The 25,422-nt window shown below is 38.7% G+C and overlaps 2 protein-coding genes across 2 annotated transcripts in view; one reads left to right on the forward strand and one right to left on the reverse strand.

Moving 5' to 3' along the window:
• LOC118356634 (protein WWC3-like) overlaps positions 1–22,892 on the reverse strand; it is a 236,317-nt gene extending 213,425 nt beyond the window's left edge. Inside the window, exons 1-2 of the mRNA XM_035725934.1 lie at positions 22,784–22,892; positions 6,017–6,072 (exon numbers count right to left, since the gene is read on the reverse strand). The gene's annotated coding sequence lies outside the window, so the exon portion shown is untranslated. The remainder of the gene's footprint in view (positions 1–6,016; positions 6,073–22,783) is intronic.
• Positions 22,893–23,183: 291 nt separating this feature from the next.
• The window catches only part of LOC118356642 (eukaryotic translation initiation factor 2 subunit 3, X-linked-like), a 32,480-nt gene continuing 30,241 nt past the window's right edge, over positions 23,184–25,422 (forward strand). The window contains exons 1-2 of the mRNA XM_035725941.1: positions 23,184–23,285; positions 24,255–24,318. Coding sequence (XP_035581834.1) covers positions 23,217–23,285; positions 24,255–24,318 — 133 coding nt within the window. The 5' untranslated portion in view covers positions 23,184–23,216. The remainder of the gene's footprint in view (positions 23,286–24,254; positions 24,319–25,422) is intronic.

Below are 25,422 nucleotides of genomic sequence, written 5' to 3' on the forward strand. Positions count from 1 at the left end.
AAGAAAGATGTCAAATAAAATAACCTAACTTTGTCTACAGAAACTAGAAAAAGAACAAACTAGGCCCAAGTTAGAAGAAGGAAGAAAATAACCTGGAGCAAAAGGAAATAAATGAAATAGAAACGAAAAAGACAACAGAAAAGATCAATGAGGCTAAGAACTGCTATTTTGAAAAGATAGGCAAAATGTACAAATCTTTAGATAGATTCACCCAGAAAAAAAAAAGAACATAAACTCAACATTCAATATGAAAAAGGAGATGTTACAACTGATACCACAGAAATACAAAGGATTATAAGAGACTACTGTGAAAAATTATATACCCTCAAATTGGAAAATGTTAAAGAAATGGGGAAATACTTAGAACAAAACTATTGTTAGTGAATCATGAGGAAATAGAAAATCTAAATAGAACAATTACTAATACAGAGATTAAGTCAGTAATCAAAACATACCAACACACACAGTGCAGTACCAGATGACTAGACAATCTCTATCAAAATTCCAATGTAAGTTTTCACAGAAATAGAATAAACAGTTCTAAAAGTTGTATGGAACCATAAAAAAAATCCATCAATAAATAAGGAAAACAATCTTAAGGAAGAAAAACAAAGGTGGAAGGATCATGCTCCCTGATTTAAGACTATCTTATAAAGTTATAGTAATCAAAAGAATTTGATATTGGCATAAAAATATCCACACATGTCTGAACAAATAATTTATGACAAAGGAGCTAAAAAAACAGGAGAGTTTTGGGAGTTATGGGAGAAAGAGTCTCTCAATAAATGGTACTGGGGAGACCACATGGCCATACACAAAAGAATGAAACCGGACCACTATCTTACATCACACACAAAAATTAACTCAAAATGAATTCGAGACTTGAATATAAGACCTGAAATCATATGCTATAAGAAAACATAGGCTTTATTTTTTATTTTATTTATTTATTTATTTGTTTGTTTATTTATTTGTTTAGTATTTGAGAGAGTAGGAGACAGGAGAGGGTCAGAGAGAGAAGCACACTCCCTGCTGAGCAGAGAGCCTGATGCAGGGCTCAATCCCAGGACCCCAAAGTCACGACCTAAGCAGAAGGCAGATGTTTAACCAACTGAGCGAACCAGGCGCCCCAGAAACATAGGCTTTATACTTCTCGACCCAAGTCATGGCAGGGAGTGATTTGAATCTGACACAAAGCCAAAACAACTAATGCAAAAATAAGCAAAAAAGACTACAATAAAACTAAAAAGCTTCTGCATAGCAAAACAAACCACAAACAAACTGAAAAGTCAATCTGTGGAATGAGAGAAAATATTTTCAAATCATATATATATGATAAGAGGTTAATATCCAAAATATAGAAAAACACATACACTTGATAGCAAAACAAACAATCTGACTTTAAGAAGGAAAGATGATCTCTATAGATGTCTTTCCAGAGAATACATACAGATGACTCTAAGATCTCACTTACATGTTAAATTGAATAAACATAGAAACCAAACTCATAGGTATTGAGAACAGATTGGTAGTTGCCAGAGGTGGGGGCATAGGCAGTGAGACAAATGGGTGAAAGTAGTCAAAATATACAAATTTGCAATTTTAAAATAAACAAATTATGGCAATGTAACATGGTGTCATCTAACAGCATGCTGACTATACACAATAACACTGTACTGCATATTTGAAAGTTGCTGAGAGTAAATCTTAAAAGTTCTCATCATCAGAGAAAGTAAACTTGTAACCATGGTGATGGATGTTAATTAGATTTGGTGATCATCTCACAATGCATACAAATATTGAACCATTATGTTCCACATAGTGTAATTACATTACGTAATGTGTCAACTATATCTCAGTTAAGAAAACACAGTGAGAAGAAGTCAGACACAAAACCCACATTTGTATTACTCCATTTATGTGACATATCCAACTAGATAAATCATGGAAACAAATTCAAGTAATTGTTCCAGAAGCTAGGGTAAAAAGTGACTGATGCAGTGGATATTTGATGTCCTTGGGGGTAAGGAAAATATTTGGAACGAGATAGGAACAGTGGTACAAAATTGTGAATATACTAAATGCCACTGAAGAATTCACTTAGTTTTTTTTTAATATTTGAATTCCAGTTAGTTTCAAGAAATATTTGTTTCAGATGCACAATATAGTGATTCAACACTTCTATACAACACCCAGTGTTCATTACAAGTCCACTCCTTCATCCCTATCACCTATTGTACCCATCCACCCACTTAGGTCTCCCTGGTAACAACCATCTGTTTGTTCTCTAGAGCTGAGTGTTTCTTAGCTTGCCTCTCTCTTTTTTTTCACTTTGCTCATGTGTTCTTTTTTCTTAAATCCCATATATGAGTGAAATCATATGGCTTTTGTGTTTCTCTGACTTATTTCACTTAGCAAAATACTGTCTAGCTCCACCCATGTTGAAAATGGCAAGATTTCATTCTTTTTATGGCAGACTCACATTCCTATGTATATATTATACCACTTGTTATTTATCCACTCATCACCTGATGGACACGTGGGCTCCTTCCATAATTTGGCTGTAATTGATAATGCTGCTTAAACATCAGGGTGCATGTATCCCTTTGAATTAGTATTTTTGTATTCTTAGGGTAAATATCTAGCAGTATGATTGCTGGATCACATGGTATTTCTACTTTTAAGTATTTCAGGAACCTCCATACCATTTTCCATGGTGGGTGGACCAATTTGCAGTCCCACTAATAGTGCAAGAGGGTTTTCCTTTCTCCACATCCTCACCAAGACCTGTCATTACTTTTGTTGATTTTAGCCATTTTGACAAGGGTGAGGTGATATTTCATGCTAGTATGATTTTCATTTCCCTAATGATAAATGATGTTGAGCATCTGTTCATGTGTCTGATGCCCATTTGAATGTCCTCTTTGGAAAAATATCTGTTCATATCTTCTGCCCATTTCTTAATTGAATTATTCATTTTCAGGTGTTGAGTTGTATAAGCTCTTTATATATTTTGGATACTAACTCTTTATCAGATATGTCATTTGCATACTTCTCTGTAGGTTGCCTTTTAGTTGTGGTGCTTGTTTCCTTCACTGTGTAGAACCTTTTATTCTTGATGAAGTCCCAATAGTTTTTGTTTTGTTTCCCTTGCCTCAGGAGACATATCTAGAAAGAAGTTGCTATGGCTAATGTCAAAGAGGTAACTGCATGTGTTGTCCTCCAGAACGTTTATGCTTTCTTGTTTCACATTTAGGTATTTCATCTATTTTGAATGTATTTTTGTGTATGGTATAAGAAAGTGGTCCAGTTTCATGCTTTTTGCGTGTTGCCATCCAGTTTTCCTAACACCATTTGTTGAAGAGACTGTCTTTTCCCCATTGGATATTCTGTCTAGATTTGTTAAAGATTAAGTAAACATGTTGCTTTGAGTTCATTTCTGTGTTTTCTATTCTCTTCCGTTGATCTGTGCCAATAACATACTGTCTTGATCACTACAGTTTTTTGTAATAGAAATGAGGTCTGGAATTGTGTTACCTAAAGCTTTGCTTTTCCTTTTCAAGTTGCTTTGATTATTTGGGGTGTTTTTTGGTTCTGTATGAATTTTTTTTTTTAAGATTTTATTTATTTATTTGACCGAGACACAGCGAGAGAGGGAACACAAGCAGGGGGAGTGGGAGAGGGAGAAGCAGGCCTCCTGAGGAGCAGGGAGCCTGATGCGGGGCTCGATCCCAGGACCCTGGGACCATGACCTGAGCCGAAGGCAGACGCTTAATGACTGAGCCACCCAGGCACCCCTCTGTATGAATTTTTTGATTGTTTGCTCTAGCTTTTTGAAAAATGCTGTTCGTATTTTGATAGGATAGCATTAAATGTGTAGATTGCTTTGGGTAGTGTAGGTATTTTAACAATATTTCTTCTTCCAATCCATGAGCATGGAATGTCTTTCCATTTCTGTGTCATATTCAATGTTTTCCATTGGTATTTTATAGTTTTCAGAGTCCAGGTGTTTCAGTCCTTTGGTTAGGTTTATTCCCAGGTATTATAGAGATTTTGGTGTAATTGTACATGGGACTGATTCTTTAATTTCTCTTTCTGCTGCTTCATCATTGGTTTCGAGAAATGCAACAGATTTCTGTAAGTTGATTTTGTATCTTGCAATGTTCCTGAATTTGTTTACATGCATAGCAGTGGTGGAGTCTTTAGGGTTTTCTATATATAGTATCATGTCATCTGCAGATAGTGCAAGTTTTACTTCTTCATTACCAATTTAGATGCTTTTTATTTCTTTTTGTTGTCTGATGGCTGTTATTAGAACTTCTAGTAATATGTTGAATAACATTGGTGAGAGTGGAAATCCTTGTCTTGCTCCTGACCATGGAGGAAAAGCTGTCTTTCCCCATTGAGGATATCATCTGAAGCTTTATCACAGATGGCCTTTATTATAGTGAGGAATATTTTTTTTTTATGACTAGATGTTGTACTTTGTCAAATGCCTTTTCTGCATCTATTGAAATAATCATGTGGTTTTTATCCTCTCTTTTATTAATGTGGTATATCACACTGATTGATTTGAGAATACTGAACCACCCCTGCAATCCAGGAATAAATCCCACCTGAACATGGTGAATGATTTTTTTTAATGTATTTAGTATTCAGTTTGCTAGTATTTTATTGAGAATTTTTGCACCCATATCTGTCAGAGATATTGGTCTATAGTTCTCTATTTTTTAAAAAAAATTTATTTTTGGGCGCCTGGGTGGCTCAGTTGGTTAAGCGACTGCCTTCGGCTCAGGTCATGATCCTGGAGTCCCGGGATCGAGTCCCGCGTTGGGCTCCCTGCTCAGCGGGGAGTCTGCTTCTCCCTCTGACCCTCCCCCCTCTCATGCTCTATCTCATTCTCTCTCTCAAATAAATAAATAAAAATCTTTAAAAAAAAATAAATAAAAAATAAATTAAAAAAAATAAAAAAAATTTATTTTTATTTACTTTATCTATCATCTATCTATCATCTATCTATCTATCATCTATCTATCATCTATCTATCTATCATCTATCTGTAATCTATCTATATCTATCAGAGAAAGCACAAAGCAGGGGAAGCAGCTCCCTGCTGAGCAAGGAGCCAGATGTGGGACTAAATCTCAGGACCCTGGGATCAAGACCTGAGCCAAAGGCAGATGCTTAAGTGACTGAGTCACCCAGGCATCCTCATACATGAATGTTTAAACCACCTTGGCAATTTCCTCAAAAAGCTATCTGGCATTCTGATATGATTGCACCAAATCAGTAGATCCCTTTGGGGTGTATTTGACAAATATTTTATCTTTCAATCCATGGACACAGGATATCTTTCTCTTTATCTGGATCATCTTTACTTTTTCCAATTTTTACTTAAATTCTAGCTAATTAACATATAGTGCAATATTAGTTTCAGGTATAGGATTTTGTGATTCAACACTTCCATACAACACTCAGAACTCATCACAAGTGCCCTCCCTAATGCCCATATCTCTTTAAACCCATCCTTCCACCATCTCCCCTCTGCTGACCATCAGTGAATTCTCCAGAGTTAGGACTAAGTTTCTTGGTTTGCCTGTTTTTTCTTTTTCCCCTATGTTCATTTGCTCTGTTTCTTAAATTCCATATAAGTGAATTCATACAGTATTTGTCTTTCTCTGACTTATTTTGCTTTTCTAGCTCCATCCACATCATTGCAAATGGCAAAATTTCATTTTTATGGCTAATATTCCATTATAGATATGTACAGATCTACACATATATATGTATACATACACATACACACACACACCACATCTTCTTTATCCATTCATCAGTTGATAGACATCCTGGCTGCTCCCATTGTCTGGCTATTGTTGTTAATGCTGCTATAAACATCTGGGTGCATGTATCCCTTCAAATCAGCATTTTTATATACTTTGGGCTAAATACCTAGTAGCGCAATTGCTGGGTCATAGGGTAGCTCTATTTTTAATGTCTTGAGGAACCTCCATACCGTTTTCCAGGGTGGCTGCTCCAGTTTGCATTCCCACCAGCAATGTAAGACGGTTCCTGTTTAAAAAAAAAAAAGTCAGACACCCAGCTGACTGAGCCACCCAGGCACTACTGACAAGTGTTTTCATTTTCATTCCATTGAAAACAATTTCTAATTTCCTCGTGTAATTTTTTTTTTGTTACTCATAGATTATTTAGAAAGGCATTGTTTAGCAAAGTTCCTTCTATTATTCATTTAAAAAATAGGGATGCCAGGGTTGCTCTGCCAGTTGAGCGTCTGCCTTCTGCTCAGGTCAGGGTCCCAGAGGGTGTCAGCTTCTCCCTCTTCCTCTTCCTGCTCTCTCTCTCTCACTCGCTGTCTCTCTCAAATAAATAAAAAGAAAAAGTATTTTTTACATCCTTTTAATTTATTGAGAGTTTATAATGATAAGCCCATGGTTTACACTGCAGTATGTCTTTGAGGATCCAGATGATTAAGTTAGCTGACAAAAACTTAAAAGCACCTTTTATAAATATGTTCAAAGAAGGAAAGGAGATCAAGTTAAAGATTTAAGGAATATTAGCAGTTGCTCATCAAATAAAGAATATCAACAAAGAAGTACAGCCAAGGAGGTATTTTTGAGTTGAGGATTTCAGTAAGTAAAATGAAAAATTCACAAGATTCTCTCAATTATAGTTTTGAAGTGACCTAAGGAAATAAAAAAAAAGAACAAAGAAATGAAGAAATGAGATATAATGGCAGATGTTAGTTTACATTTATCCATAATTAAGTATAAAGCACCCAAAAGCAGAAATTCTCAGATTAGAGATTTTAAAAACACACAAAAGAAATATAAACATTTGTGTAAAAAAAGAGAGAGAAAGAGAGAAAGGCAAAGACTACATTTCACAAGATATCTATTTGCTTAAAAACCGTTACCTAAAATATTTCCACTTGTATTAGGTAAACAATGAATGGAGTTACTCTAAGGGAAATAAATTGGTCAAAGATAGTTACAGAGTGGATCTGCCTGGAAAGTTGATCACAGACTAACTTTCATATTTACCTTTATAGTCCAACAAATGAATATCTGCTGGCAGTTGTTAGAATAATTACTTCACCTGTCCTACCTGCAGCAGATTCAGAAACATTCATGTGTACATGTATTGTCTCCCACATATTGTAACAGGCTTAGAGAACTTGGGGGGCACGAGAACAAGTTCAAAGAAGGGGGTTTAACTCAGACTTCGAAGAGTCAAAGACTGCTGCTTGCAGGTGATGATCTATAAATTCAGTGCAAAAGGATGCCGGAGGAAAAAGATTGAGAAAAGGGTATAGCTGGACAAGTGTATTCCAGTACTAGGGGAGACAGCAGAATATAGATAGGACTGCAGAAGAGACAAGAGGAAGAACAAAAGATCAAGAAGGCCACTGAGTATAGAATGTGACAGTCCTTTCACTTTTGTTGGCTTTCATTGTATGAATTATACTGATTAATATATTATTCTTCTGTATCTTGTTGCATCATTTATTCATATTGGAATTTAATTATAAAAATTGTTAATTTGTAATCTACTATGATAATTTACTTATTCATTCCAAGTACTTATGAATGCCTCTGTGAAGGACAAATGTGGATGTTAAAGCTGAGAAAACAGACTAAATTCAGTAAGCACTGACAGGAGAAACAGTTCATCTTCATTCTGATTTGTGTAGACATCACTACACATTTTAAAGGCAAAATGACAGAACTGGGGAGGGGAACAACTGCAAACAAACTAAGGCAAACTAAGGAAAGTGAGAAATTACAAAGAGTTGTAAATGTGATTAAGATCGTGTTGTGTGGTAGCTGGCAATTATTAAAATTAGGATTCTGTCCTCCCACAGAGTATGGGAGACAGAGAACTCATTTGTGATAATTACATTTCAAAGTCATGGCTTTCTTGTGAAAGACACTCCTGAGTTGGAGATGCAACTACATTGCAAAGGGACTTCTTTTTTTTTTTTAGCTTCCCCTAAAAGTGAAATCCTATGGTATGTGATTAAACCAAAATAACAAAGCAGAATCAGACTAAAATATACAGAGAACTGGTGGTTACCAGAGGGGATAGTAGGGGTTGAGCACACAGCCTTCTAACGAAGGATACTCAGAAGAAGGCCCTAAGAGGAAACCACTCTCAAAAGGATTTTATACCACCTGGAAAGGAGTCCTCCACCCTTACCCATGTAAAGAGCTACCTGATATGTAGATGAGCACGTGGACAAAAACCTGATTGGATAACAGGCGTATGGAGGGTTAATCATATTAAAATAGCCCATCAACAAGCCCATAAAGACCCCTAGACTTAGAAACTCCAGTGGCAACCCTCTCAGATCCCCTCACTCTCAGGGAGCTTTGTACTCTGGCTCAATAAACTTTGCCCTGCTGCCCAGCACTCTTCGTCTGGTCTACCTCTTCCTTCATCGAAGCGGCACGGCCAAGAACCCGGGTACTGAAGGAAAACAAATCCTAAAACACTTACAGTTAAGAATCAATAAGTTATAGGAATAAAAGGTACAGCACAAGTAATACAGTTGATGGTGTTGTAAAAATATTGTATGGTGACAAATGGTAGCTACACTTGTGGTAAGCACAGCATACATACAGACTTTTCAAATCATTACTGAACACCCGAAACTAATGTAACATTAGATGTCAAATACACACACAAAAATAATATAATAAAATTTAAACATTTTTTTTAAATCAAAGGAAGAATTCAGAATTGTATATAAACTCTTTTTCAGTGAATCCTTTAAGAAAAAGTCAGGGATCTATTCTCAGGTACTGGATAGAACAAATGCTAAATTTTTTGACAGCCTTGAACTTTCTAGACAGGAACTTAAAAAGGCACTGAGTTGTCCCAGCAATGCAGGCTGAGACTGCTAGAAGCCATGTTAAAGACTGATTCTCCTAGTATTGGGCTTTTAATGAAGTGCTTGTAGGGACAGTTTTTACAGTGCTTACCTCTAAATAAGTAGCCTGTAAATAGCCCTACTTCATGATATTGTCCCTACTTCATGATATTCAATTGTCCCTACTTCATGATATTCAAATTTTTTAATCATTTACTTCCTCTGAGTATATTGGGGCTATAACCACCTTGTTACAAACAGAATGTAGTAATAGTGATGAGATGTCCTTTCTGAAATTAGGATACAAAGACTACGATTTCTATCTTGTTTTGTTTCTCAGTCTCTCTGTGGGAAGCCAGCTGCTGTTATGTGTTGAATATAACACAACTTTGTTGTTGTTAATAGGAGCTCTTGATTTGAAAAGACATTACCACTCAGACAGTGGTACATATGATATCATGCATAACCAAATCTTTTTAATCCTAAATGCACAAAGTACTACACAGTTTAATCACTGAGACATTACTTGGTAAGCAAACCTCATAAAACAGCTTCATATCAACCACATTACAAAGAACTGATGTCTCTGATCAACAGTCACAAAGGAACTGAGGCCACTAATTCCTTAATAATGGAATTTAGACAAAGATGGAAGCAAGAAGAAGGTAAAGATGCTATGGCAACAATCAACACAAGGCAAAAGTGACTACAGTGGAGAAAGTGAGAAGTGGTTTGACTTCATTAATATTCTGAAGATAGAGCCATCAGGATTTCCCAGATGAAAGAAGGGAAGAAAGAACTCAAAGATGAGAGCAAAGTTTCTGACTGACCAACTGGAAGGATGGAGTTGTCATTTCCTGAGATGAAGAAGACTGCAAGAGGAACAGAGCTGAGGAGGCAAGGGAAATCAGGCACTCAGTTTGGGGTAAGTCAAGATTGAGATATGTATTAAATATCTAAGTGGACCTGTGAGTAGGCATTTGGATAAATTAGTCAAAATGTCAAGGCTGGAGATATAAACCTTTGGGAATTACCAGAATACAGAAGAGACTGCCAAAGGCTGGACACAAATAAAAAAATACAAGGAATGGGCCTTGGCTTACATCAAATTTAGGGACTAATCCTAGAAAATAGAGACAGACAAGATCAGACAATGAATGTGATATGCCAAAAGCTAGAAAGATACTATAAGTTACTTAACATCAACTATTACTAAAAAAAAAAGAATGTTACCATTTTAACTGAGTAGATTTATTTTGAAACAACGTGGACAATGTCTGTAAATAAAGTAAAAAGAACAAATTCAAATGAAATCACTTTGTATTCTCTACAATTAGAGGTAACATTATACTTAGGAAAACTTAAGTGACAAACCAAGTACATGTGTACATATATATAACCACACATGCACATACACATTTTAAGTGTGTCTTAGAGCTGAAAGGAGTTGTGGCACTGAAAAGCTGTTACATACTACTTATAAGAAGAAAGAAATGGAGAAAGAGCCTTTAGTAATTGCTGTTATCAGAAGTACAACTTTAGTGTTGGGACTGTAATTAACGATAGAGAATTGTATTTAGTCTCTGTGGTTATTTATGGTTCTGTCATCCTAGAGACCTCTGGGCCCCCTAAACTCAGGACTCGCCCCCTAAACAAGACCTTCTAAACTTAAGAATGACCTCCTGAACTCAGGAAACTCCTAGAAGCTTCTACATCTCAATTTCATCTTTTGGAAACTAAGGAATTGCTGAGTCTATGCAGATGTATCAAAATGTGTCCCAACAGTTAACTCAGCCTCAGTACCACAAAATAAAGGAAATGTTCAACTCTTAATGTTTGTGGGCCCTGCTGCTGGCTCCCAGGGATGGAAGCTATACTTTGTTTCCCAAGGTCAAAATGACTTGGCAAAACCTGAAAACATGGTCTCTACTTGTCCTGAGCATACAGTGTATATCCACTTTGTTAGAAAAAATAACAAAAAGCTCTCCAAATATAAAGAAAAAGGAAAACACCTTCCTAGTTCCCAAAAGACTAAAGTCATACAGCCCTGCATATACTAGAAACTTGGTAAGTTGAAATGTCCTTTGTCAAACAACTTTTAAATTTTTATGTAAAAAATGTATGTAACTCTATACCAAATGTTACTTTGCAAGGGCACTTTCCTCTCTTTTTAAATATTGTGTATCTTGGGCAGCTGTCCTAACTTGAGTTCAAATAAAACTTTATTTCATTTAGAAATTCTAAAATACTTGTTCATTTTGTGTTGACATTTCTTGGCATAGTCATCAGGATATCAGAGCAACTCACCTGAGATCACCTGTGGGTCATCTGGAACTCGGTGCTCAGTACTAGCATGGATCCTCTGTGACCCTCCAAGTTCTCAGTATCTTACAGGTGTTTCTGGTGCATTCCTCTGATATCTGGACTTCTCAATTTGAGTTGGAGGTCCTGACTTTTATTCAAGGTGTGATGGTTACTAGTAATATTCTCTAGTATAACATAGAAGGATTGGAGTTGATGGGTTAGCTTTTTTTTTTTTTAAAGATTTTATTTACTTATTTGACAGAGAGACAGTGAGAGAGGGAACACAAGCAGAGGGAGTGGGAGAGGGAGAAGCAGGCTCCCCGCTGAACAGGGAGCCTGATGTAGGGCTCGATCCCAGGACCCTGGGACCATGACCTGAGCAAAAGGCAGACGCTTAACTAGCTGAGCCACCCAGGCACCCCAATGGGTTGGTTGTTTTAATTTGCATTATACTAATTTATGTTATGGATATAAGACTTAAATAAATTTTCTGGCTGGAAATATGAGAAACTGAATCATTCAGCTCTGAAGAGAATGGATCTTCTCCTTAAAAAAAACCAAAATATTCTATTGGGTGCCTGGGTGGCTCAGTTGGTTAAGCATCTGCTTTCAGCTCACTTAAATCTTCTATCTGGGAAAAAAAAAAGATTATATTTATTTATTACAGAGAGAGAGCAAGCAAGATCAGCGGAAGCTGTTGGCAGAGGGAGAAGGAGGAGAAGACTCCCCACTGAGCAGGAAGACTGATACGGGGCTTGATCCCAGGACCCTGAGATCATGAGCTGAGCTGAAGGCAGACGTTTAACCTAATGAGGCACCCAGGCACACCTGTATCTGCTCCTTCTGGTCAAACAATATTTTCAGGTAACAAAAAGCCTACAAAAGTGTCTGAGGATACTCCTCCAACGTGTAATGCTTCCATAGAATTCCCCACCTTTCAAGGTAATTAAAAATTGGCTTGTACAGGGACACACTCACCTAAGGATTGATAGAGTCCAGTGCTCTGAACCCCCTTGATGGTCTCAGACCTTATTAGGAGAAACTGAGACACATAAGGGAGTATAGCACAAACATTTGGAAGTGACACTAACAGCACCCTCTACATTCTCCACATCCTTAGATTTTGCTGAAAGCTTATTCCCAAAATGAAACTAAAGGAATGGAGAATTATGCTTTAAAATCCAAACAGCTCCTAGAAAATCAACAACCACTCACAGAAACTGTGGCAGGCTCTATGCACAACATGTATGAGCCTCAACTTGTAAGTTCTTACTTAAATGCGAAAATTTAACTAAGGATAAGTGGAGTCTCAGATGGCCCAAGTGGCTTTTTTTGAAACATGTGAATTAGTTCCTTGCATGCACAATTACAGACAGTAGGCAATAAGACTAACCAACGAGAAACTAGGAAGCCATTGGGTTCAGTCAATGAAGGGGGGCAATCAATGCTCACAGAGACACTCTGGGCTGCTGCAACTTTTGGTATCTTTAGTTAAAACTGGCCATATTCTAATTAAAAGTGGAAAATAACTAATTAATGGATCCATAAATTATAATGCTACCTTGTGATTAGATTTCTCTTGATAAAAGGGATTAGGTCTTTAACGTCCCCTCTACAAATATTAGTGAAAGGAAAGGTAGATTTTGTTTGCATCCTGTTTGTATATATGTTCTCTGTATATGTAAGAAATGTGAGATACCATTGGGTATCCCAATACCTCTGGGTGATATTGCTAAAATTAATTTGTAAAGGAGTTCTGTTTATTTGGTTTAAAGGCAAGCACTTATAAAAAAAATGGACATGCTAAAACTAAGAAAAATAAGAACTGGCCCAAATATTTTTCATGTTCATGTGAACTGAGATAATCTTTGATAAATTAAAATTCAAGGTTGTTGGTTTAATTAATTAGACATGTCCTTAGTGTTATCAGCATTAACTATAAAACTTATTCTACCAAGGTTTAGTACAGGTCAAATAAGCTCAGGTTACCTCTGAGCTCAGGATTTGTGAAAAAAGATCACTGAAAAATAATGACTGATTTTGTACGTGTCATTCATGAGTAATAGTTAAGAGCAAAGAGAATGAAAGGTTACTTTTAAATAGCTTCCAAAATCTTTGTTAACCTGAAACCTTGAAGCTTTATTAAGTTAAGATCTCACCTGGTTTAAGTTCATTGGATATCTAAATCTTTTCCAAGTAAGATAAAATACTGAACCATTTACTTAATTACTAAACATAGGTTGTCTTTGTCTTATTATATAGAAACTAAAGATAAATTTGGGTGTGCTAGCAAATGTGTTTTATACCTTATTGAAATTTGTACTATGAAAAGACATGTTTCCACAAATTATTAAATATATGCATATATTTGACAATCCTAAGAATTCTGATATGACAGTTCACAATTGGTTTACTGCTGAAGAAAACAACAACAACAACAACAAAGAACCTCTCTATAGTTCTGATATACAAGGGGAACCATTTTAGATTTCCTTCTAAGTTAACATGACTGTACATAAACTTTATTCAAACCAAGACCCTGATTTTGGCCCACCACAGATGCATTGTACACCTGCTTTGTACAATGTGAATAAGTAGCTTAAAGAAAAACCATCTTTTCCTTGTATCTGTTAGTACTCCTATTGCCTGCATTCCTTTATAACAAAACTGAAGATCCCTGCCTATATGCTAATCTATATTTTTTTTGAGCTTTCACAAGATGTAAAAGTATATAACCCTATAAAAACTATTCATTCTCTGGAGCTTTGTTCCCTGTGAATTTCCTGGGCAGCTTTCCTAACTTGGGCTTGAATAAAATTCTCATTCTTACTTTTAGAGATTCTAAAAGATTTGATCATTTTGTATACACAACAGATTTTCAATTATCTTTAAGATCATAAAACTAAACTTGGTAAGAATTTCTGGAACTACTGGAAAAACTGTACTCAAACAGAACAAGAATTAATTACATGGGACTAAATGGATTGAAAACAATGATTATAGGTTTTATGACTCATGTTTAAAACATGGGTGATTGCTCTTTCAGAGATTTTTAAGATTTATTTACTTATTGGGACACCTGGGTAGTTCAGTCGGTTAAGCATCTGCTTATGGTCCTGGGATCAAGTCTCTCATATCAGTCTCCTTGCTCAGTGGGGAGCCTGCTTCTCCCTCTGCCTGCCTCTTCCCCACCCCACCCCCTACCCCAGTTGTGCTCTATCTCACTGTGAAATAAATAAATAAAATATTTTTAAAGGCTTATTTATTTTAGAGAAAGAGTGAGGGAGTGGGATGAGGGACAGGCAGAGAGAAAAAGGGAGAGAAACAGAATCCCCGCTGAGGGCAGTGCCAGAACTCAAGACTCTGAGATAATGACTTGAGCAGAAATCAAGAGTAGGCTGCTTAACCAACTGAGCCACCCAGGTGATGCTTCTCTTCAGATTTAAGGAAATCTTTTTTCTTAAGAAGCTAACACTTTCAGAAATTTGATAAAATATTCCTTTGTAAACAATTTGAAATATTTATGTTTTCTCCTTATTTGAATTCTCCAGAATTCAGAAACTTTCAGTGAGTAATCTTTCAAGGCAATCATAGTTATGGGCATAAGTTCAATAAGAATCTGTTCTCCTTGTAACAGGACACCATTGGGAACAGTGGTCATATTACCAGGGCTTTCACTGGAGTGCCTTATTTAAGGGACATGCATAGACTCAGATATGACCAGACAGCTTTAAGGAAGTTGAATTTATAGAGACAATAAAGCCCCTTGGAACTGTTGACCTGATATCTTGCTTACAGAGTTCACAGCAGCCTCACCAGGTGAGTAAAGAATGTCACTTCCTGGCAGGTGCAGGAACCTCAGGATATTTTGGGGACCTTGAGAAGAAAGAAATTCATCCAAATTTACAGGTATTACTGGCAACTCTGATGACAAGTATTTGGCTTGGCTTCTGGCCTTCTGAGAGGCTATTAAAAGTTCAATCTAAGATTACTTATTAAAAGTTCCAGCAAAGCATGTTGAGAAAGCTTGTACGATCAATCACTATTCCTGTTGCATTTATATAAACAATTAGGGCAAGTTTGTTAAAACTTGGGTTGTTTTACAAATTAGTCTTAATTTGGGTATCTTTGACAGAAATGAGGATGATTTTATTTATTTTTAAAAGACTGATGATTGATTTGTGGGAGAAAGACAGCACTTGTGAGGGAAAGGGGCAGAGGCAGAGGGAGGAGGAAGCATACTCTCCGCTGAGCACAGAGCCTGAGACAGGTGCTGAGATCAATCAAGCCTGAGACAACCATGAGATCACAACCTGAGTCCGAAATCAATAGTCAGATGCTCAGCCGAATGAACCACCCAGGTGCACCAGAAATGAAAATGATTTTAGAAAGAAATCAATTTTCTGTCTCCCTAATACACACAGAGGAAGGAAATACCCACAAACCACTTCTGCCATTGCTGCAATCATTGCAGTTGGCTTCTCTGATAGCAGCTGCAACTGCTCAGATCTGTGCCCATCCCAGGACTGCTGGAACAGCATGTTGTGTAAGGGGCTAATCTTACTGGCTGTCCTGCTACTCCTGTGCAGGACCACAGCCAGCTATGTCTAATTCTGCTGTCTCCAGAAGTGGATACACACCCAGCCACACCTGTCACCAGCACCTCAGCCTTGCTACCCGATAGTCAGCTGTATGGACAATAACAGCACCATGCACAGCACTGTAGCTTCCTGTAGTTCCATGCAGTACCTACTGGACATATGCTGCCCCTACGCATTAGGGACCTGGACTATGACTCCAACACCTCTTGCTACCTACAGCCTGTATATCCCAAAGTGCCACCCTCCAATGAAGAGGCTGTCAAGATGACCAAACTCAAAGAGCCACCCCAATTACAGTAACCCAGTCTTCTCCCTAGAACCTGAGGCCTAGAGACCCCAACAGGGCTCAGGAGCCAGACTCCAAAGCTTAACATGCCTGGCTATAGCCCTGGTGCTCCTCTTGAAACTCCCAATGCCAGCCACCCTGTGCTCAGTGGGAGCCAGTGCAAGGGCACCTGCACTGGGGACCCTCCAACATATTCCCACCATCCCTCCCTAGGAAAGCCAGCTGTCCAGTACATTGCTGGAATACTGGCCACATTGCTATGGAACACAAGGCAGCTAAGCCAGCTGGCCCTGTGTTGGCCACACACATATATCCACCAACACTAGGGCATGAACACACAGACTGCTGCATTCAGCCCCAACCCCACAGGCCTAAGTCTCAGGGCTAAGGACTGGCTGTGACACTCCTAGCTTTTTGGAGAGAGAATAAAGTTCATGCTTAAAAAAAAAAAAAGTTTCAATTACACACCTTTATAAATGTTAGATCCTAGTTCTGATGAATTACCTTTGTTTCTTATTTGCCAATAAAATTGGTCTGGATCCAGCTGGCTCGGGGTGACTTGCAGGTCCACCGTCCGCGAGGTTTCGGGGAGTTCTGATACCTAGGAATAAATCTAACCAAAGAGGCAAAGGATCTGTACTCAGAAAACTATAAAATACTCAGGAAAGAAATTGAAGAAGACACAAAGAAATGGAAAAACGTTCCATGCTCATGGATTGGGAGAATCAACATTGTGAAGATGTCAATGTTACCTAGAGCAATCTACACATTCAATGCAATCCCCATCAAAATACCATCCACTTTTTTCAAAGAAATGGAACAAATAATCCTAAAATTTGTATGGAACCAGAAGAGACCCAGAATAGCCAGAGGAATACTGAAAAAGAAAAGCAAAGCTGGCGGCATCACAATTCCGGACTTCCAGCTCTATTACAAAGCTGTCATCATCAAGACAGTATGGTACTGGCACAAAAACAGACACATAGATCAATGGAACAGAATTGAGAGCCCAGAAATGGACCCTCAACTCTATGGTCAACTTATTTTTGACAAAGCAGGAAAGAATGTCCAATGGCAAAAAGACAGTCTCTTCAACAAATGGTGTTGGGAAAATTGGACAGCCACATGCAGAAGAATGAAACTGGACCATTTCCTTACACCACACACAAAAATAGACTCCAAATGGTTGAAAGACCTAAACGTGAGACAGGAGTCCATCCAAATCCTAAAGGAGAACACAGGTAGCAACCTTTTCGACCTTAGCCGCAGCAACTTCTTCCTAGAAACATCGCCAAAGGCACGGGAAGCCAGGGCAAAAATGAACTATTGGGATTTCATCAAGATAAAAAGCTTCTGCACAGCAAAAGAAACAGTCCACAAAACCAAAAGACAACTGACAGAATGGGAGAAAATATTTGCAAATGACATATCAGATAAAGGGCTAGTATCCAAAATCTATAAAGAACTTATCAAACTCAACACCCAAAGAACAAATAATCCAATCAAGAAATGGGCAGAAGACATGAACAGACATTTCTCCAAAGAAGACATCCAAATGGCCAACAGGCACATGAAAAAGTGCTCAACATCGCTTGGCATCAGGGAAATCCAAATCAAAACCTCAATGAGATACCACCTCACACCCGTCAGAATGGCTAAAATTAACAAGTCAGGGAACGACAGATGTTGGCGGGGATGTGGAGAAAGGGGAACCCTCCTACACTGTTGGTGGGAATGCAAGCTGGTGCAACCCCTCTGGAAAACAGTATGGAGGTTCCTCAAACAGTTGAAATTAGAGCTACCGTTCGATCCAGCAATTGCACTACTGGGTATTTACCACAAAGATACAAATGTAGGGACCCGAAGGGGTACGTGTACCCCAATGTTTATAGCAGCAATGTCCACCATAGCCAAACTGTGGAAAGAGCCAAGATGCCCATCGACAGACGAATGGATAAAGAAGATGTGGTTTATATACACAATGGAATATTATGCAGCCATCAAAAGGAATGAGATCTTGCCATTTGCAACGACGTGGATGGAACTGGAGGGTGTTATGCTGAGTGAAATAAGTCAATCAGAGAAAGACATGTATCACATGACCTCACTGATATGAGGAATTCTTAATCTCAGGAAAGAAACTGAGTGTTACTGGAGTGGTTGGGGGTGGGAGGGATGGGGTGGCTGGGTGATAGACATTGGGGAGGGTATGTGCTATGGTGAGCGCTGTGAATTGTGCAAGACTGTTGAATCACAGATCTGTACTTCTGAAACAAATAATGCAACATATTTTGAGAAAAAAGAAAAAGAAGAAGATAACAGGAGAGGAAGAAAAGGGGAGTATGTCAGAGGGGGAGAGGAACCATGAGAGATGATGGACTCTGAAAAACAAACTGAGGGTTCTAGAGGGGAGGGGGGTAGGGGGATGGGTTAGCCTGGTGATGGGCATTGAGGAGGGCACGTTCTGCATGGAGCACTGGGTGTTATGAACAAACAATGAATCATGGAACACTGCACCAAAAACTAATGATGTAATATATGGTGATTAACATAACAATAAAAAAAATCAAGTAGGAAAAAAAAAAAAAAAAAAAAAATTGGTCTGGATCCTGAATTCTTCTGGTTTCCTCAAATACCTGGCTGCAATTCTCCAAACTAAGGTTTCCAATTTGCTCCCATTCTCTTGACATGGGATCATTAAGGACTAAAAATGCCTTTTTTTCAGAAGCCCTGCAGAGTAAAGCTGGACAACATGAAGTAAACTTCAGAGAAACTGCCACAATAGCTCATGTATAAAGAATCTTCAGGCCTCTTGCTCTATGGGCCACTTAAAGGGATTACCAGAGAAATGACTACAAACCAGAAAAACCCATCACATTGCGGCTGCCTGCTCCCACTCCATCTGAGGATGCTTGGAGCCTGACAACCAGTAATCTTGCTGGCAGCACTCAGGATTCACACAATGGGTTTATAATTTGTTCCAACCATTAACCTGTGTTTTTCTTTTGTTTCTGCTGTGTCCATCCATATTAATTACCTGGTTGCTTACACAACACAGGCCTAACTTAGAAAGCCTGCCTGCAGGACCACCTCCTAAAATGAGACTATGTTTTAACTAAACCACACTAAGCTTGGTTCACAAGATATGGAACCACTTACATAAGGTCAAGAGAGAACAGTCAAACTCCAAAACTGTGCCCCAATTCAACAGGAAGTAGCCAAAGTAGTAATCATCCCAGTTCCTCAAGATTAGGATGATCATAACTCAGGGGAGAATTAGAACTGTGCCCCTAAGGTTAATGAGGTTGAAACTGATAAGGAGAACAAAGGCAGAGAAATGTAGATAAAATTGTATTTCCTTACAACTTGCAGCCCATTGGTAAATACTTGAGACAGAGAAGTATGACCCTCCTCAAGGAGCTCACAAAGTCCTTAAAGTTAATGCTTTGCTAGAGGCAAAGCTTGGTAATAGCCAGATCTCCAGGATCCTGTAAGTCTTCCTTAACACATGACAATCCTCTTAGAAACTCTTTATCTCTACCCCTTCACCCATGATATATGTTAGCAATCATCTTTCAAACATACAGCCCACTGATATACTCCTGAAGGATCTTAATGACTAATGTTTTACTGTTTTGTTTTTTTTTTAAGATTTTATTTATTTATTTGAGAGAGAGAGAGAATGAGAGATAGAAAGCACGAGAGGGAAGAGGGTCAGAGGGAGAAGCAGACTCCCTGCTGAGCAGGGAGCCCGATGTGGGACTCGATCCCGGGACTCCAGGATCATGACCTGAGCAGAAGGCAGTCGCTTAACCAACTGAGCCACCCAGGCGCCCTGTTTTACTGTTTTTATCTTAACAGCAGCTAGCCCCTCAAAGTCTTAGGAAACCTTGCTTCCAAATTCCTCAGGGACTTAACGCTATCCTTATTAACTCCCCACTAATTAAATCACTCATCATAATCCCAGTGCAGCTCTTTCTGCCCATGGGTCCTAACCCCATGCTTTAATAAAAACACCTTTTTGCACCAAAAACATCTCAAAAATTCTTTAACTGTTTGCTCCACATCCCATCAGAAACTACCAGAAAGTTTAAAGCTTATTTTTCAAAGAACCATTTCCCCCTATCAGCTATTGTGTCTTTTCACATCTCACTAACAAACCCACTAGCTGTCTCTGCAGAAGCCTGGACTCAAGATCAGTGGATGTGGTTCCAGCCTATGAACTAGCAAAGACGTATACACAACAGATAACAAGTCCAAGACCCCACCCAACTTAAAAGCAGCCTTCAGAGCATACCCATAGCCCTCTCCTTACCCTAAAATAACCTCCTGAAGACAGGGGCTGAATTTAGCCTCATTTTTATATTAAGACTCCATCCTAAGATAAACATGAAAGGTATGTTATGTATGTGTTTACTCAATATGCAAGCTCCATCTTACCTCATGAATAATCGTGAATGTTTACCCTTTTATCAAGATGAATATAAAAGATTTTTTGGATTTTTCTCTAAGTCTATTCTAACATCACATTCTTTCAAATTGTATTTATTGTAATTTTACTGTCCATATATCTGTTACATCAAATGTAAAACTATACAATCTAAACCAAGTACATGTACTATTTTTGCTTCTCAGTTAGACTTAATAGAAAACATGTATCATTTTTTTTAAAGATTTTATTTACTTGAGAGAGAGAAACACAGTGAGAGAGGTAACACAAGAGGGGGGAGGGTCAGAGGGAGAAGCAGACTCCCCGCCGAGCAGGGAGCCCGATGTGGGACTCAATCCCAGGACTCCAGGATCATAATCTGAGCCAAAGGCAGTCGCTTAACCAACTGAGCCACCCACATGCCCAACATATATCATTTTTAAGCTTCCCACCATTTACATTCCAGTAAGATCCCCATCAATGAGCTTTATGTAAAATAAATAAATAAATAAAAATAATAATAAATATACAACAAGGACTTGATGGACACAGGGCAGACAAGCCAGTCACCCTAGCACTAAGGGACATAAAACATAAAATTGATTACCAATGCTTTTTGAGGAAATTTTATTGATCAAAGGGGAAATGATAAAAATAAAGGAAATTTCCAACTTTCAACATTTGTGAACCCTGCTCCTGGGATCCAAGGAAAGGTATACTGTAACATTTACCAAAGTTAGAATAGCTCCGCAAAACCTCAAAGCCTGGGCTCTATTTCTGCTCTGAGCACCACTGTGCACCTGCTTCATTAAAGGAAATAAGCAAAAAAGACCATTCTGAACACAAAGATATGAAAAAGGAAACCAACCTGGTTTACTTAAGACTAATGTCATACAGTGATGCATATACTACTAACTTAAGGTCTGAAACTATCTGGAATTTTCTTTGCCTAACAACTTTTACATTTTTATGTATAAAGTGTATGTAACCTTACAGAAAAGCTTCCTTCTCTTTTTTTTTCTTAAGATTTTATTTATTTATTTATTTGAGAGGGAGAATGAGAGATAGAGAGCACGAGAGGGAAGAGGGTCAAAGGGAGAAGCAGACTCCCTGCTGAGCAGGGAGCCTGATGTGGGACTCTGTCCCCGGACTCCAAGATCATGACCTGAGCCGAAGGCAGTCGCTTAACCAACTGAGCCACCCAGGCGCCCGAAAATGTTCCTTCTCAAGAGCATTTTCTTCTTTATGGAGTTTCCTGGGCAGCTGTCCTAAGTTGGGCTCAAAAAGAACTTTCTTTCAGAAATCCTAAAAAGATTGTTCAACTTCCAAGAACAATGATAATGTTAAATCTCTCTGAATATCCATCTAATGGCCTAATAAAAGAAGTTTGCTTACCCTCGTTCAGGGAGGCAAAGGTGACTGTCCGGGCAACTTCACCTGATGTAGTCTGTCTATAACTCAGCAAGAAGCAGGATCTGCTTTGATTGCATGACAGTTCTAAAATTAAATTCTTTTTTTTTAATATTTTATTTATTTATTTGAGAGAGCGAGAACGAGAGATAGAGAGCATGAGAGGGGGGAGGGTGGGAGGGAGCAGCAGACTCTCCGCTGAGCAGGGAGCCCGATGTGGGACTTGATCCCGGGACTCCAGGATCATGACCTGAGCCAAAGGCAGTCGTTTAATCAATTGAGCCACCCAGGCGCCCTAAAATTAAATTCTTAAAAAGCAGCGATCACCTAATAATCTTGGGACCTCTGCTTAAAGAGAACAGTGAAGAGCCCTAGGTAAGTCAATTCTAGCCTCCTCCAAGTATTTTTTTTTGTACGAAAGGGTGCAAAAATGCTGGAATACTAATATCAATCACAACTTGGACGTCCAGGGAAAGCACCTTTCCAATTATTTTCACGTCTTAAAAATGCAATGAATTAAGTAGAGCTAAATTTAAAAAATATATATCGTCATTGGTAATACCCACCAAAAAAGTGACTTTCTTGAATCTTTTTACAAACATTCGGGCTCTCCATGATACTTATGCTAAATGCATTGAATGCAGTGATAGGGTGTCATGAACATTTACCTAGAAATCTGAAAAGAAACTAGGAACTTTGGTTTTGCCATCCCTGGGTCCCTGAGGCCTTCACTTAAACTTCCTACACGTCGCCCTACTGCCACACGCCAAAGTAGGAGCAGCTCGTTGGGCGTTACCAGCTCTGCGCGGCACTCTTCTGGCCAAGCACCCAGATGGAGGAAGGCAGGCCTGAACCCATCTCACCTTTCTAAATTACGGATTAGGAAAGAAACTTCCTGTTCACGATCATACCCCAAAATAGAATCCCAGGTTCCTGGCCTCCCAGATAGGAAGCGAAAACGGCTGCGTCCGCGTCAATTGCATCACTCAACTAGCGGGAGTGACGAGGTAGGCCGGACTTTGTGGGGTTGCCTTCAGCGTTGCCTGAACAAATAGCCTTCATATCTGCGACGGACAGACCCCGAAACTTTGCTCTTATTTTTTAGTCAGTATGCCGGCAAAGGGTATGTAAACGTAGAGGGAAAGAAGTCCAAGCAGCGAGGCCCCTACTGCACCGGCCATCCTACTATGTCAGGCGTGGGCCCTGGTCGGTCTTTCGGTCTCTGCTTCTCCGGCACAAGGGGACCTGCGTTCGGTCCGACAAGTGTCGGGGTGATTTCCTTCCCCTCGAAGTAAGATGGCGGGTGGCGAGGGTGGAGTGACTCTGGGGCAACCGCATCTTTCTCGCCAGGATCTCGCCGCATTGGTAAGGTTTCGTTCTGCCAGGATGTGGAGTGAGGTCAGGAGTCAAGATAACCCACCTTACCAACAGTCAATCAGACGAGACAGTGTTGAATTGTGAGGGCCATGGTTTAGGAGGAAAACGCTGCAGTCAGACGTAGGCAGCTTGGGCTGCAGTCTTCAGTTCCACTAGTCTTCGAGGTCAGCGTGCTGGTGTGAGATCGTGGGCAACTGAAGACCTTTAAGGATTATCCTGAAAAATCGTGCTGTTAAATTTTACTAAAATTTTTATATGAAGGTCTGAGAAAAACATTATTAAACACATTAAAGTTTGCACCTTTATAGGTCTGGGGAAGGACCGTTTATACTCTGAGTCCTAAAATTTGGGGCTTTCCCTTTTCATTTCTACAGTGCAGGTCGCATTCTCTCTTTTCAGCATAAACGCTTTTAGTATTTATTAGATTTGTCATTCTGTTTCTGGAGTAAAGACAGTTTTTACAGTAAAGGTGCTTTTTTTTTCTGTAAGCAGTAGGGACTTGAATTGATGGTGGCGAACTCTATGAATAAAAAGCGAAATCAGGGCGCCTGGGTGTCTCAGATGGTTAAGCGTCTTGCCTTCGGCTCAGGTCACGATCCCTGGGTCCTGGGATCCAGTCCCGCGTCGGGATCCCTTGGGAGCCTGCTTCTCCCTCTGCCTCTCTCTCTGTCTTAAAAAAAAAAAAAGCTAAATCAGAGTCGTGGTTTGTATCACGGGACGTAGTTTAAAATGTTTCATTGCAGGTGCGCCTGGGTGGCTCAGTCGTTAAGCGTCTGCCTTCAGCTCAGGTCATGATCCCAGGGTCGTGGGATCGAGCCCGGCATCGGGCTCCCTGCTCGGCGGGAAGCCTGCTTCGCCCTTTCCCGCTGCCTGCTACTCTCCCTACTTGTGCTTTCTATCTCTCTGTCAAATAAGTATAAAATCTTTTAAAAAAATGAGTGAAATGTTTCATTACAGGATGTTACCAAGTTGACCCCACTCTCACAGGAAGTTATCAGCAGACAAGCCACAATTAACATAGGTAAGCAAAGTAATTGCATATAGTATTCAATTTAAGTCCTGAGGTGGCCGCTGTCTGATAATGCTTTTTAATCTCTTGTACAAGTAACTGAATTACGGAAGGATTCATATATGGGGAATGGATTTAAGCCTCGAACAAACCTGGTAGAGTTCTTTCACAACACAGTGAATTATCTTCATTCCTGACTTAAGGAGGAAGTGCTATGAAAAGGCATAGATGGGGACACCTGGGTGGGTCAGTTGGGTAAGCTTCTGCCCTTCCGTACATGATCTCAGGGTCCTGGGATCCAGCCCCACGTCTGGCTCTCTACTCAGAGGAGTGTCCTTTTCCCTCTCCCTCTGTGCTCTTCCCTTTCTCGCTATCGCTCAAATAAATAAAATCTTAAAAAAAAAGGAAAAGTATTTAAAAAAAGACATAGGTTCATGAAAAAACAGTATATTCTCAGGATAACACTATAATACAGTTTACATACACCAAAGGTTAAGGAAGCCCTAAAATGCTAATAAACATAGGATTATTTTTAGATCTTCTAAAAGTCAATATATAAATGATTATTAAGTAAATATTTTTCTTAATTGGCAGCTTCCTAATTTACAAAAGTTACTTGATTGAGTGTAAAATTTGGATATTGTAGGGTCTCTACAAATACTAAAACTTATTAAGACTCATAGTTGCAAAAAACTAACAAAATAATATACCACTCTAAAGTATATTAAATTACTGTAATTAAACAAGTATTGTTTTCTGATTTTCAAGGATTCTTTTTTTTTGTATCATACTTTCATGCGTAATTACCTCACTGAAAATACTGATAAGTTTCTAGATATACAAAATTTTATTTATTTTTTAGTGATTTTATTTCAAGCAGTTATTTTTTTCCAGATCAGTAATACACTCAACAGCTTATGTTACACACTGAGTGTGTTTGTGCATAAGCTGGTCAGGTATATGGAAACTTCTCTTTGGTCTTGTTTCACAAAAGTTTTGTGTAGAGAGTGTATGTGGAAGGAAAAAATTCATTATTTCTAGTAGATTGGCATATTTACATTAAGTTATATATTTGGTTTCTCTAGCTACACTAAAATATTTGGTGTAATTGGCTGC

This window comes from Zalophus californianus, chromosome Y, assembly GCF_009762305.2.
Source record: "Zalophus californianus isolate mZalCal1 chromosome Y, mZalCal1.pri.v2, whole genome shotgun sequence".
NCBI lineage: Eukaryota > Metazoa > Chordata > Mammalia > Carnivora > Otariidae > Zalophus > Zalophus californianus.